Genomic DNA, 15,089 nt, shown 5'->3' with positions numbered 1-15,089 from the left:
GAGGAAAAAATCATGTGTACTAGACTTTAAGAAAAGAAATGGCCTTGGAATATTACTCTCTTGATCAGGGTGGGCTAGCTTATGCGTTAAACCATCTCAAAATCATAGTGGCTGAACACAGTAGAAGTTTATTTCCTTGCCTGCCTCCAAGTCCAATGCATGTTTGAGAGACTCTGCTGTGTGCTTTCACATGGGATAAGGTCCCATCCACCTTGAGGCACCATGTTTTGCCGGGTGCGTAGAGTCGTCTTTATTCAATGGGCTGATAGAAAAGGAGTCAGGGATCCCATGGGAGGCTTTGTGCGCAGTCTTGGAGATGGTCTGCCCACATTTCGTTGGCCAAAACCAGTCATATGACCCCGCCTACCCGACAGGATGGCTGGCAAGTATAGTGTAGCTTTGTGCCCAGGAGGCGCAGAAGTGGATTTAATGAGCACTTAACCTTCTCTTCCATGATCGTTAAATTGCAACATGTGGTATTACAGCTATTTGGCCATTTTTAACTTATGAAATGGTAGTTTCATCTATAGTTTAACCTAATGGTTTGTGTCCTTTATCCAGAATGCTCACAACTAGATATTAAAGTAAAGGAGTAGTTGAATTAGTGACGGGAGAGTTAGTGAGTGATTGGGCATGGAATTAGGGCAAAAGGCAGGTAGAGGGAGATGTTGCTGGGAAAGTGATCTGATTTACTTGCTAGCATTAACTTGCAATGTCATTTGAGAACTATGCAGAAACAAAAAGTTAAAGCTTTTTTAGCAGTTATTTTTAAAAGATTTTCTAAGATAGTGTGTCCTACGGTTATTCTCAATATCATACTTGCCGGTGCTGGATTCTTCATTCTCCTCAATAATATCATTTCAACTTAGAAAGAGTTTTAATAATTAATCTTCTTTTTATCCATAATTTTAAATAGCTGCATATGTAAATTAAAAAAAAAAAACTAGCAAGCATAGAATGCAGAACTGGATTCTTGGTGTAATCAGTTTCCTCCAGCATCTACAAATCAGCGAGTAATTATTAGCAGTTCTTTCCACTAGTGATTTCCCTCTTTTAAACTGTTTTCCCATTTTTCTGACCAGATGTAGAATTTGATGATTAAACCAGTAAAATCCCATTTGTGGCTGTCCCTTTGAAGCTATCTCTCAGGGCTTCCCTGGTGGCGCAGTGGTTGGGAGTCCGCCTGCCGATGCAGGGGACGCGGGTTGGTGCCCCGGTCCGGGAAGATCCCACGTGCCGCGGAGCGGCTGGGCCCGTGAGCCGTGAACGCTGCGCCTGCGCGTCCGGAGCCTGTGCTCCGCAACGGGAGAGGCCACAGCAGTGAGAGGCCCGCGTAACGAAAAAAAAAAAAAAAATGAAGCTGTCTCTCAAAACTGGGTGACTACATAGACAGCACACCCATAAATTAAAAGGCATGTTGCTCATTTATGAACTCACATGGTTCTCTGATGGTTTTTCCAGCAGTGTTCTTTCAAGCTGCTTGCTCTCCTTTAGGAAATATGCACAGAACATGTCACTGCATCCACAGAGCAGCTGGAGGCCGAAGTGGTGTTTTCTGATTTGTGTACTTGCCTGAATATCAGAATCCATTTTATGGTTCTCAGTCATGAGATGAGTCTTAACTGTTGTTTCCATTTCTTAAACAAAGAAAGGAGAATAAGGCTAGATTTAATGACAAATTTCTGATATCTTCCAACAGAGCTGTAATATTAAAATGCATTTGTGACTGAAATTGAAATTCCTTCAATTTCCTTACAGTGGATAAGAAATCTGACTTTATTAACAAGTTTTTGATGGTTCAAGTGTTAGTCATTAACATTTTGGAGAACTTTACAAGTGATACTTTGTACAGTGTCAAAAATGATGGCTTGGGAGAAGTCAATACACCTTAAATTTCTCAGTTTCACCTTTTCACCTAAAGGCAAGCATGTGAAAGCACTAAAACTCGATAAAGAGGATTTCTCTGGAGAGTTGTGGTAATGTACAAACAGTATATGTATTTCACCTTCTGGTAACTTTCTCCTCGTAGTTAACCCCAGGCAGTATTCTCCACAGTCAAAAGTAATTGACTTTGACAAATGCATATGAAATGGGTTTGGCCACCTGTACAGGGGACCCTGGGCTTTTTCACCAAAGTTTCTAAGTAAGCTTTTTAAAAAAATCACATTTCAACAAATTTCACTTTGGTTCTTTGTAATTTCACATCTAACAGTTTCAGTAATTTTTTTTAGGTATAATTGACATAAAACATTATGTTAGTTTCAGATGTACAGCACAGTGATTTGATATTTGTATACATTGCAAAATGATCACTACAATAAGTCTAGTTAACATCTGTCAAAATATGTAGTTACAGAATTTTTTTCTTGTGATGAGAACTTTTAAGATTTATTGTCTTAGCAACTTTCAAATATGCAGTACAGTATTATTAACTATAGTCATCATGCTGTACATTACATCCCCAGGACTTAATTTAGTGTGTAACTGGAAGTTTGTACCTTTTGACCGCCTTCACCTGTTTTGTGGACCCTGCCAGCAATCACCAATCTCCTCTCTGTATCTTTGAGCTTGGGGTGGTTTTTTTACTGTTTATTTTTTACCTCCCACATATAAGTGAGGTCATAACAATATTTATCTTTCATGTAGCATAATGCCCTCAAGGTCCATCCATGTTGCTGAAAATAGCAAGATTTCATTCTTTTTTATGGCTGAATAATATTCCTTTGTGTACACATACCACTTTTTTTAATCCGTCATTCATTGATGGACACTTAGGTTGTTTCCATATCTTGGCTATTGTAGATAATGCTGCAGTGAACATAGAGGTGCATATATCTTTTTGAGCTAGTGTTTCATTTTCTTTGGATAAATACCCAGAAGTGGAACTGCTAGATTGTATGGTAGTTTTTTTAAAAAAAATTTTTGAGGACCCTTCATACTGTTTGCCATAGTGGTTGTACCAATTTACATTCCCACGAACAGTGTACAAGGGTTCCCTTTCCTCCACATCCTCGCCAACCATTGTTATTTGTTGTCTTTTGAATGGTAGCCATTTTGGCAGGTGTAAGGTATTATCTCACTGAGGTTTGGGTTTGCATTTCCCTGAGTATTAGTTGATGTTGAGCATCTTTTCATGTGCTTGCTGGCCATCTGTATGTCTTCCTTTGAAAAAATGTCTTCCGATTTTCTACCCATTTTTAAATCAGATTGTTTGGTTTTTTGCTAATGAGTTGTTTGAGTTCCTTTTGTATTTTGGATATTAGCCCCTTATCAGATACATGATTTGCAAATATTTTCTTCCATTCGGTAGGTTGCCTTTTCGTTTTGTTCCTTTGCCGTGCAGAGCTCTTTAGTTTGGTATAGTCCCACTTGTTTACTTTTGTTGCCTTTGCTTTTGGTGTAATTTTTCAGTAATCTTGTTGGCGCTTATTGAGTCCACCCCACCTCTATGGAGGCTGCTTTGTGTTTTGCAAAATCCTTGATATATCCAACTGCTTGAAATCGTCGTATAACTCTCCGGCGCCTTCATGATGGACAGAATGTTTCACATGGGTGCAGGCCTTTCCTTTCTGGCCCTTGTTTATCTCCTACTCCCTCCCAGTGTTTTCTCTGCTTCCCTTCCCACTCCCCTGCTCTAAACACATACCACCGTCTATGCTCCAGCTTATAGGCCACCGACTCCTCAGTTTCTTGGTGTCTCCTGTTGAGGATGAAGCTGGGGTTTTTGCCATCAGGAAATAGGTAAGGCCCTTCGTATTGGAGCTGGGGAGCTTATTGCTTGCAAACCTGCAGTCGAGAAGACGAAAAGTGGGGAAAGGTAGTGGGGAGGGATAAATTAGGAGTTTGGGATTAACACATACACGCTACTATATTTAAAATAGATAACCAACAGGGACCTACTGTAGAGCACAGGGAACTCTACTGAATACTCTGTAATAACCTAAATGGGGAAAGAATCTGAAAAAGAATGGATATGTGTATATGTATAACTGAATCACTTTGCTGTACACCTGAAACTAACACAGCATTGTAAATCAGCTGTACTCCAATGTAAAATAAAAGTTAAAAAAAAAGAAGTTGGCAAGTGATCTCTATGGTTTTGTTGATAGATTGAAATCTAATTAAATGAATCCCACGTTCCTTATAAAAAATATGGAATTAAATTCCCATAGGCAGAATTTCCCCCCATGTAGCCTTCCTGTTTATCATGTTTTCTTTTAAATCCACCTGAAATGTCGCCTCCCCTGTGACATCTTCCTCCTCTTTTCCAGGCAAAGTTAGTTTCTCCCTCCACTCTGCTCCCCAAACATCAGCTCCATGTTGTTAAAGGAAAAGGAAAGAGATGTGGGCACTTTGTCAAGGTTTACTACAAGCATGTGTGGTCAAGAAACTGACTCTCTGAGGATCTAGGTGGAAGATTTTGTTCACAGGGTGAGATAAAGTTGCATTACCTATTCACCAGCATATGGGGATAGCTCATTTTACTGACTAGTTTTGATCTTTGTGTTCAAATCTTAAGAACATCTAGACAAATAACCCAGTTGGAAAATGTGCAAAGGACTTGAATAGACCTTTCTCCAAAGAAGATACACAAAAGGCCAATAAACACGTAAAAGATGCTTAACATCATTAGCCATCAAGGAAATGCAAATCAAACCACAATGAGATACTGCTTCTCAACCACTAGAATGGCTGTAATTAAGAAATGGACAATAACAAGTGGTGGTGAGAATGTGGAGACATTGGAACCGTCATACATTGCTGGTGGGAATGTAAAATGATGCAACCATCTTGGAAAACAGTGTGGCAGTTCCTCAAAAAGTTAAACATAGAGTTACCCTATGACCCAGAAATTTCACTCCTAGGTATATACCCCAAAGGAATGAAAACATATGTTCATACAGGAACTAGTACACAGTTGTTCATAGCAGCCAAAAAGTAGAAACATCCCACATGTCCATCAGCTGATGAATGGATAAACAAATGTGTTCTCTTCATACCATAGAATATTATCGAGCAATAAAAAGGAACAAAGTAGTGTTATGTGCCACAAGATGAATGAACCTTGAAAACATGCTAAATGAAAAAAGCCAGACACAGAAAGACCATATAGTATATGATTACGTTTATATGAAATGTCCAGAATAGGCAAATCCAGAGACAAAAAGTAGATTTGTGGTTGCCAGGGGGTGGAGGGAGGGGAGAATTGGGAAACTAACTGCTGTTAGGTATGGGGTTTCTTTTTGGAGTGATGAAAATGTTCTGGAATCGGATGGTGGTGATGGTTGCATAACACAATGAATACACTAAAAACCACTGGAAACGGTGCATTTTATGTCACGTGAATTCTAACTCACTTTTTTAAATGCTAAAAAAAGATTCTTACGTATCTCAGTGTGTTTGAACTGGCACTTATTCACTCGACACACTTGATGTTCATTTGTCCACAGTTTCTTGTTTGGGAATTGTTAGTTACGTGCAGACTGAGTCAAGATTATGGTATCCCTTGCAGAATTGTTAGTAATATCCAGATTCGATTAGGACAGATGGCTGTATTATTTCTCAGTCAAAACTCTTTCTGAGAGCAATGTAATGATACTTACCATGCTGCCCTATACTCTAATATATCTGTTTACAATAGACTGTGAACTTAAGAGAGCAAAGGTCGGGTCTTTTTAATCACTCTATGTGCCGAAGACAGTGCTTGGAATATAGCAAATGCTCAATACATGTTTCATTTGAATGCGGTGGTACTTAACAGGGCACAGTTTTGCCCCCCAGCCCAGGGGACATTTGACAATGTCCAGAGACGTTTTTGGCTGACACCATTGCAGGGCTGGCTGCTACTGGCTCTACAGATAGAGGCCAGGGTTGCTGCTAAATGTCCTCCAATGCACAGCACAGCCTCCAACAACAAAGATTCATCTGGCCCCAAATATCAGTCATGTAGAGGTTGAAAAACCCTGTTCTGAATGATCTAGTGATTGACTTATAAATCCCCCAAATGAATTCCTTTAGAGGATGAAAAAAAAGTCCCCTTCAAGAAAAAGTCAGTAGTAAAATCACCCTTGCGTTTGGTGTCCTCAGTTAATGGAACGTCCCAGATCATATGTTTGCAGCTCTTCCCTGAATAACCAAGTTGGTGGGAGAAGCAGACCACAGGGGAAAGCTGCAGGGTTGCTTAACTTCCTGACCTTGACGAAGGTATTATTAACTTGCATAGAATTCAGTCGTGCAGCAGAAAGCACGTGGTGAAATGCACATTCCTTGTCTGTTAAAGTGCCCAGGTATTTAATATGCATATGTTTTATAGTGTATTTAATATGCATGAGGAAACAACCCCAGCAACCCACAAAATATACAACCTAAGTCTTTCCTTCCAGAATCTGTTAGCAACCCTGCCCAGCCCCAGACCAATGAATAATGGGTGAACACGCAGGGAGCTTCAGCCATGGCGCTCCGGGGCGGGGCCCACTCTCTCCGGCCTCTAGATCAAGGTTGCCAAACTGCGGGCCCCAGTCCGAGGCTGGGTGGCCCTCTGTTTCTATGTGACCCTTGAGCTAAGAATGGTTTTTACCTTTTTAAATGGTTAAAGGTAAACCAAAAGAATTTTATTGCATGACACGACACGTGAAAAGTATATGAAATTCAGATGTCAGTGTCCAGAAATAAAGTTTTATTGAGCACAGCCATGCCCATCTATTTACCGTTGCCTGTGGCCGCTTTTGCATTTGGATAAAGACCCTGTGGCCCACAAAGCCTAAACTGTTTCCCATCTGACCCATTATGGAAAACATTTGCCAACCCCTCCCTGCTCTGTGGTTGAAGAGTTGAGTGAATTGTGTTTCCAGGAATGAGAAGGCGCCTTGGGCTGGACTCCCCGACACGGTTCTGCTGGGGCTGGGGCTCTGCTCCATTGGGCTGGAGTTTCCTCATCTCTAACGTGAGAGGCCTTCGATGAAAGATCTCTAGAGCCTTCCCAGCTTTAAGCGTCTGCAGCGTATCGAGATTCCAGTTCGTTCAATGGCCCAGGTGGCCAGTGGGGTAAAAGTGCAGCGCTCTCCTCTGGGACAAAGCCATGGGGCCGGGGAATTACGTCAGCACACTTGGCTCTGAGGTGGAAACAGACCTGGGTAGCCACTGTGTCTGTACCGTCCAGATTTGAAAATTGGCCCTCTACGAGGTTCAGAAACAGACGCTTGTGGCCGCTTTTGTGTGTCCTAGTTTTATAGATTATGTAACCCAATTCTTCGAACCCTGGTGATGGATGACATTGATTACTGGGGAAGGCTGGCAAGAGGTGGTAGCAGAGGCTGGCGCCCCAGAATTCAGGTTTTCTTTTTTTTTTTTTTTTTTTTTTTTGTGTGTGGTACGCGGGCCTCTCACTGTCGTGGCGCACAGGCTCCGGACGCGCAGGCTCAGTGGCCACGGCTCACGGGCCCAGCCGCTCCGCGGCACGTGGGATCCTCCCGGACCGGGGCACGTACCCGTGTCCCCTGCATCGGCAGGCGGACTCTCAACCACTGCGCCACCAGGGAAGCCCAAAGTTTTCAAAATCTGATCTAGCGCTTCTAGCAGGTTTATGGAAATTGACCAGGTAATCGTCGTGTGTCCCGTCCATATAGTAGCAGGGCGGAGTCTCTGCGGCCCTTCCCGTTTTCTCAGTACTAACATGTGGCTCTTTATCTGCAGTCCAAGGGATCACGGGTTGTCAGCATCGTCACCCCAGCCTGGGGTCTGTCGCTATGGAACCAAACTGGCTTGCTGCTATGGCTGGACAAGGAACAGCAAGGGAGTCTGTGAAGGTAATTTTGTAAAAACTCAGACCACCCTGTGCTCAGGTAGTAGGCCCGGGTCCTTCGGTTTTCAGCTGTGACACCGTAAGCTGTCACCAGCTTGCCAGCGGCTTCCCTAGAGGAGGGACATGGTAACTGCCAACACCCAAGGTCTGGTTCCTGTGAGGTCTCTTCCCATTCAAACTATGGCTGACGCCGTCACCCTCGACATGATTTGTTTCAGGAGTCCTGTCTCGTCAGTTATTTCTGCTGCTGTCTTAGTGAGTATGGGGCCGGGTTGTTTGTTACTTTGTGTGTGTGTGTGTGTGTGTGTTACTATTTTCGTTTTAACCTAGAGAAACTGAGTTGGGCAAAAATAGGTCAGTGAATCCCTCCTTCTAATTATAATTTTTCCAACTGATTTCTTATGAAATTCACTTTTTTTTTTTTTTTTTTGCGGTACGCGGGCCTCTCACTGCTGTGGCCTCTCCCGTTGCGGAGCACAGGCTCCGGACGCGCAGGCTCAGCGCCCATGGCTCAACGGGCCCAGCTGCTCCGCGGCATGTGGGATCCTCCCGGACCTGGGCACGAACCCGTGTCCCCTGCATAGGCAGGCGGACTCTCAACCACTGCGCCACCAGGGAAGCCCTGAAATTCACTTTTTAATCATGAATCACTACAAACGAGAAAGCTAGCCATTTACTTTACAGTTTGGTTACTCACATTTTTTAAGTCTTTTGTGCCAGTTGCTGGATGGTTTCAAGGGATGCATGCATACATGCAAAATACGCATGGTTCTCTTGTATAGATTGCAAACTAAGGTACCATAACTTGCCTTGGACATTGTTTCGCAGCCCATGTGTTAGGAACTCTGAGAGAGGCCTTTGATCATTTCAAGAGAGGTGGGGAGTCTAGGGCTGAGCACAGAGTTTTGTGTTGCATTGTTTTTTATGTAACTTTCTAAAGTAATCGACACTCAGCGGTGTAGAAGAATCAGATCTGCATTCCTCCTAGCTGACTGTCTGACCAGGGGTGCATTCCTTCGGCACAGGAATCTGGCCTCGGGGTCCCTGTGTACCTAGTAGGTGGCATAGGCCTGAACCCGGATCCTTTAAATGTTAAATGGGATGAACACACGACTGCATGTCCCATACGCTTCGGGCACTGGTGTGGATCATATTGGATTATAAACTGTAAAGCACAAAAATGTTAGCTGTTTTTTAGAATAACAATGGTACCTTCTTTTTGCTGCTCTTTCCCTGCGCCAACGTCCTCCTCTTTAGCTGGTTCAAAAATATCTGGATAGACCATAGGTGAGGGCGGAACTTGATCACGTCTCAAATCCATGAAACGTTGGAGGACATGGATCTCGCTCTCACACGCTCGATGTTATGTAAAACCTTCCACTGTCACAGTTTCCTTATGAGGATATGACAAGAGTATGAAGATGCTAGAAAACATGTTTGAAGCTCATCACTGTTCGCCTAGAGAAAGAAAGTTGGAACATTCCCCCGGGACCTTGTCAGTTGAAAAGGGTGGCCCTCGCACTGCTTGGATGTACCGCGTCATGATCAAGGGCATTGTCTTGAGAACCAAAATGACGTGAGTGACCTTGGGTGAGGTGGGTAAGCTCGCGCAGGCTGCATTTCCTCCTGGGCAGCATGGAGAGCTGAATACCAGCGTATGTATGCATCAGAGGCTGAGCTCATTCCCCGACACACATAGAAAATGCCTCATAAATTGCCCTTGATCCAGAAAGGACCCAGGACTCCCGTTGCAGACTTCTGTCCCTTAAAGCAGCAGGTGATGGGGGAATTCAATGCTGCTTTATTCTTTTTCTAGACACAACATGGCACATTTTTCTTTGAAGTCAGTCAGGTGGAAAGGGTCAGAAACCACGTGGGATGCCTGATTTGGAACCTCTCAAAGTCGCACGAACCTTTTACTGCCATAAAACTTGCGTGTCTCTGGTGAATAAGGGAGGGGGTGCTTTGGCTCTGTGGAAGGGCTATTCTGTAACTAGATCAGAGCAGCTTGGCCACGGTACACGCAGCCGGTCACACTCTCAGTGCTTCTGTGGACAGTATAATACCATAGGCATGAAAGAATTGAAAGCAAGATGCTAAAGGGGTTTCCAGCAGAATGCTCGCTGTGCTTGTTCGGTAAGCTGAAGAGACGGCCAGCCCTCCCTCCGCCCCAGTCAAATGTTCACGTAGTAAATTGCAGTGATTTTTATATCTAAAATCTGACTCGTCTGATACCCAATTGGCATGGTCCTTCTTTTTTTTAAAATTTATTTTTGGCTGTGTTGGGTCTTCGTTGCTGCCCACGGGCCCTCTCCAGCTGCGGAGAACAGGGGCCACTCTTCGCTGTGGTGCGCGGGCCTCCCACCGCTGTGGCCTCTCTGGCTGTGGAGCACGGGCTCCTGGCACGCGGGCTTCAGCACTTGCAGCATGTGGGCTCAGCAGTTGTGGCTCACGGGCTCCAGAGCACAGGCTCAGCAGCCATGGCGCGGGAGCCTAGCCGCTCGTGGCACGTGGGACCTTCCAGAACCAGGGCTTGAACCCGCGTCCCCTGCATCGGCAGGCGGACGCTCAACCACTGCGCCACCAGGGAAGCCCTGGCACGGTCCTTCTTGATGGGAAAGTCATATGCTCCTTGAAGCACCAAATAACAGGATGGTTAGTCCCTGATTGGCAGGGCTCTGATTTCTAAGCCAGTGTGGCCCGCGTGGTAATGAGACAGGAATGGATGTCAACCTGCCCGCACAGGCAGAGCCAGACCGTAGCCTGTGAGGTCCTAGTCAGCCCAGCCCGTCACCTCCATTGTCTAATCACCCTTCATTCCTTCGGAGGCCCTGCCTCGATACCAGGGCTTTCTAGATCTTGGCCTCCAGGGTCCACTCCACTCAGTATTATTAACCTTCAGATGTTGGTCACTTAGCGAGATATGGGATGAAGAGTTGTCCGTGAACAGATCCCCAGTGAAAAGCCGCGGATGGAGGCGTTTGTGAGAAAATTAAACAAGAGAGTGTTCTGTATCTAAAGGACACAACTCTCAGGCCGTTTAAGACGTAAACGGAATTTCCCTGCGCTGTGGATTGGCTGGTCAAATCACAGATCCAAAGCTACTGTAAATTGAAAACGTCTTTCTGGAGTGTTAACCTTATAGCAGCAAGGGTATTATTATTCACCACTTCTCCCCTCTTCTATTTGGCATTTATCCTGGGCTTTCCTGTCTGGACTACACTGAAAATAAATTTCCAGGGAGCAATCGGAGGTCTTCAGGGCTTAGAAAAATAAAAGTTTTATTTTTCTAACATCTAGACGTAAAGCTACATCTCCAAGAACTTAACCATAAGAAAATAGACCCTGGAAATCAAATTCCATCTCGTTTTGTCTCCAAAAGTAGAAGAATTTTGCTGGGAAGAATTTTTTCCCCTACTTTCTCTCACTTATGATCTATGCCAAGCCATGAAATGTTTCCCTGTGAAAAGTTCTACACTTATTACTTTATTTATCATTCAGAACTATTTAAGTATCTAACGTGTTCACAACACTATTAAATGCAGCAGGAGAAACAAAGATGAATATTGAAGTCCCTGTTCTGAAGGCACTTAGCGTCAGGTAGTAGATGGAAGTCAAGGATTGAAGCAAAATATATACCTAATTATTTAATAAGATGAAGACATCAGTCTCATGGGAGAAGCCTGCCAAAGTTCTGTGGAGTTTTCAGCGTTGGGCAGGAGTTCACATGTGGCTGGAGAGATCTGTGAAAGCTTCTGGAAGGAGAGGCCATACAAGGTAGTTCTTGAAGGATTGGGAGGATATTAACCATTGGAGGCTCGGGGAGGGGTCCCCCAGTGTGGGGTAACAATAGAGAGGAAGGGGCAGAAAGTGCAGGGTAGGTCTAGAGAATAGCAGACAGTCTACTTTGACCACAGTGTTGCCTGGATCTAGGGAACAGAGTAAGCTAAGGCTGCAAAAGAAGATGGAGGCCAGATCATGGTAACGATACCTGTCCTGTATTCAGGACCCAGCAAAGATTATTTGATGACTTCTGTGCAAAGTGTGACATGATCAGGGCTATGCTTTTGGAATATCAGTTTAATGTCATGTCTGACATCAGATTTCCTAGGAGCAGAGCGTGTGGAGGCGATTTTGTTTTTTTTAAACTTTTTGGCATTTACTTACCTTCCTCCCTCCCTCCCTCCCTTCCTTCCATTTCCATTGCTGCGCGCGGGCTTTCTCTAATTGCCGCGAGCGGGAGCTACTCTTTGTTGCGGTGCGTGGGCTTCTCATCGCAGTGGCCTCTCTTGTTGCAGAGCGCGGGCTCTAGGCGCGTGGGCTTCAGTAGTTGTGGCGCGTGGGCTCAGTAGTTGTGACTCGCGGGCTCTAGAGCGCAGGCTCAGTAGTTGTGGCGCACAGGCTTCATTGCTCCACGGCATGTGGGATCTTCCCGGACTAGAGGTCGAACCCGTGTCCCCTGCATTGGCAGGTGGATTCTTAACCACCGCGCCACCAGGGAAGCCCTGAAGGTGATTCTTGTACAAGTATTCTATTGAGAGGCGCTCTCAGGAGAAATCTGTAAGGGAGTGAGGGAGCAGGGGAAGAAGCGAGGCAAAGGATGTGGCTTCAAGCGAAGTCCGGCTTCAGCCTGATCCCACAGGGAGATCTGGAGCGTTCATTGTACCACAGAATTTGTCCTGCCCAGAAACCAGGGGCTAGGCTGTTCTACCCCTGCATCCACTGGTCACGGGCTGACGTGGGGAAGAGAGGGAGGAGTGCGGTGTAATCTCCGAGATATCCGTGGGCAGAGTGGTTCCCATTAGCTAGATAAATATTTGTTCTTTGAATGAATTGCTGGTAGAAACAGGGATAGAAGGATAGGATGCTGTAACTGATTGGGTTGGGGACAAGAAAAAATACAGACAGCTGAGATTTTGAGTCCAGGTAGTTGGGAGATGAATGGTGACAGCAAAAAGTAGGGCTGGGGTCGAAGGGGAAGATGCTGGGGTCCTTAGGAAGAAGCTTGCTGAGGGGTGGACCTACTATGAGCCAGGGAATCAATGGGCCGAGAACTAAGCAAGCATTTCTGGGCAATTGCTGAGTCATCCTTTCATTCGCTGGCTGTTTCTGGAGCTCCTACTAGATCCAGAAAATACGAGGGTCTGTGATTCCCTACGTGCCTCCTTTCTCTCTCATTCATTATTTTTTCTCTCTCTCCTCTTCTTGTCTTTGGGTTTTCCCATCTTCCTTTCTTCCTATCTATAGCTTTTTCCTGCCTGTCTCTTCCCTATGAGCTGGACTCAAACTTTGCACCATCTCTGACTATGTTTTCTTGCCCCCAACCCAAGCTGTTCCCCATCCTATCTTTGTTGTTTCTCCCGCCACTTCACTCATCCAACAAATATTTATTGAGAGCCTAATTTGTGTCAGGTGTCTGGACAGAGAAGTGCATAAAACAGAAAACCAAATCCTCTCTTTTTCATGCTTCCATCACCGTCACCACTACGCTTGTGGTTCCCATCCTTGGGGCTGGAGATAGCATCTCTCTGTGGGTTGTTCATTGTGACTGATAACACACAGCATTAAAAAGATTTTGGGGGCTTCCCTGGTGGCGCAGCGGTTGAGAATCCGCCTGCCGATGCAGGGGACGCGGGTTCGTGCCCCGGTCCGGGAAGAAGATTTTGATCATTCAAAAGAAAAATAGGAGAGACAATATGGGAGAGAAGAAAGAAGCAAACAGTAGAAAGGAGGAGAGGGACCTTGGTCCTTGCTCCAAGATGGAGTCTCTTCCAGCTCACAAATCATATTCCTTTTATTAAATTTTTTTGTGTTTACATGCAAAAGTAGCTGACTGTGGCCTGGGAGGCTTTCTTTTTCTTTGAGTGCCACTGTGTTCCCGAATGCACATTTGCGTGCCCGACCCACAGTGAGGCCAAACAAACCAAAACGTCAGAGGTGGGAGCAGAGAAAGGTTTATTGCAGAGCCATGCGAGGAGAAGGAGGGTCTCATGCCCCCCAAAACCCCCAACTCCTCGAAGGGTTTCAGCAAAGCATTTTAAAGGCAAGCTGAGGGAGGCGCATGGTCGGTTGCTGCAGACTTCTTGGTGCCAGAATCCTGTGTTCTTGTAGCTGTCCACCTAGGTCAGGTCAGATGTTCCTGTAAACCTCCAACAAGACAAATGTTATTCTCTGTCCTGCAACGTTTTATCTCAGTATGAGTGGAAGAGTATTATATGCTTAAAGGTCAGAGCCTTGAGAATGGGCTATCCTGTATATTTCAGGCTATAGGCAGCATTCTTTTTTTTTTTGTTAATTCATTTTTTGTTTGGCCGCGTCAGGTCTTAGGTGCGGCATGTGGGATCTTCGTTGCAGGATCTTTCGTTGTGGCGCGCTGGCTCTTCGTTGCGGCGCGGGCTTCTCTCTGTGGCGCACAGGCTCCAGAGTGCGCGGGCTCAGTAGTTGTGGCATGTGGGCTCGGTTGCCCTGCGGCATGTGGGATCTTAGTTCCCCGACCAGGAATCGAACCGGTGTACCCTGCATTGAAAGGCGGATTCTTAACCGCTGGACCACCAGGGAAGTCCCTATAGGCAGCATTCTTAACTCGAAGCAAAAGCAATAGAACACAAAGGTTAAAGTAAAAGAAACAGATCTAATACGGAGTCAGATTTGTTTTTCCTTATTACATCGGTAGGTGGGGTACTGCTAAGCAGTTATGATCAACCTGTACTCATGGGGTGGAAGGGGGTGGGGAGATGGGGGCCAGTGATCTAGTTCACAAGCAAAATGCTTTCCAGTATCTTAAAGGTGAAAACAGACTAGAGAGGAAGCAGATCGTCCTCTGTATGTCGCCGTGGATTTCTCTGCCATACAGAAGGCACCTGAGTTTGACATCTGTGCATTTCACTGGGCTAGCTATTCCTGTTATTTTGTGGTCCAAACACCTTTTCTTTCCACAGCTACGTGTGAACCCGGATGCAAGTTTGGTGAGTGTGTGGGACCGAACAAATGTAGATGCATTCCAGGATACACCGGGAAAACCTGCAGTCAAGGTCAGTACTACAGGCCAGGGTGGTAATACAGACCTACCCCAGAGCTTTCAGAAGCAGATCGGGCAGTGCAGCAGGGTTTGGAACACAGTATGGTGCTCAGAATTCTGTAGTTTCTAATTTGAATCTTCAAATGAAGGTGGTTTCAGAACAAGATTTTTCAATCAGTATCTTCTAGAAATATGTCAAAGTCATTCTGATGCGTTTGTTAAGATGCCAGGTTAAGAGGCTTTTTTTTCCCCTCTGAACCAATCATGTTT

General features: G+C 45.1%; 1 protein-coding gene across 3 annotated transcripts in view; it reads left to right on the top strand.

The window, feature by feature from the left end:
• The window catches only part of EGFL6 (EGF like domain multiple 6), a 66,683-nt gene that overhangs the window by 9,852 nt on the left and 41,742 nt on the right, over positions 1-15,089 (top strand). For all 3 annotated transcript variants that reach the window (XM_067023032.1, XM_067023033.1, XM_067023031.1), the window contains exons 2-3: positions 7,693-7,805; positions 14,740-14,832. In XM_067023032.1, the coding sequence (XP_066879133.1) occupies positions 7,693-7,805; positions 14,740-14,832 (206 nt within the window). The remainder of the gene's footprint in view (positions 1-7,692; positions 7,806-14,739; positions 14,833-15,089) is intronic.

This window comes from Kogia breviceps, chromosome X (genome assembly GCF_026419965.1).
Source record: "Kogia breviceps isolate mKogBre1 chromosome X, mKogBre1 haplotype 1, whole genome shotgun sequence".
Taxonomy (NCBI): domain Eukaryota; kingdom Metazoa; phylum Chordata; class Mammalia; order Artiodactyla; family Physeteridae; genus Kogia; species Kogia breviceps.
This window is presented reverse-complemented; position numbering and strand designations above follow the sequence as displayed.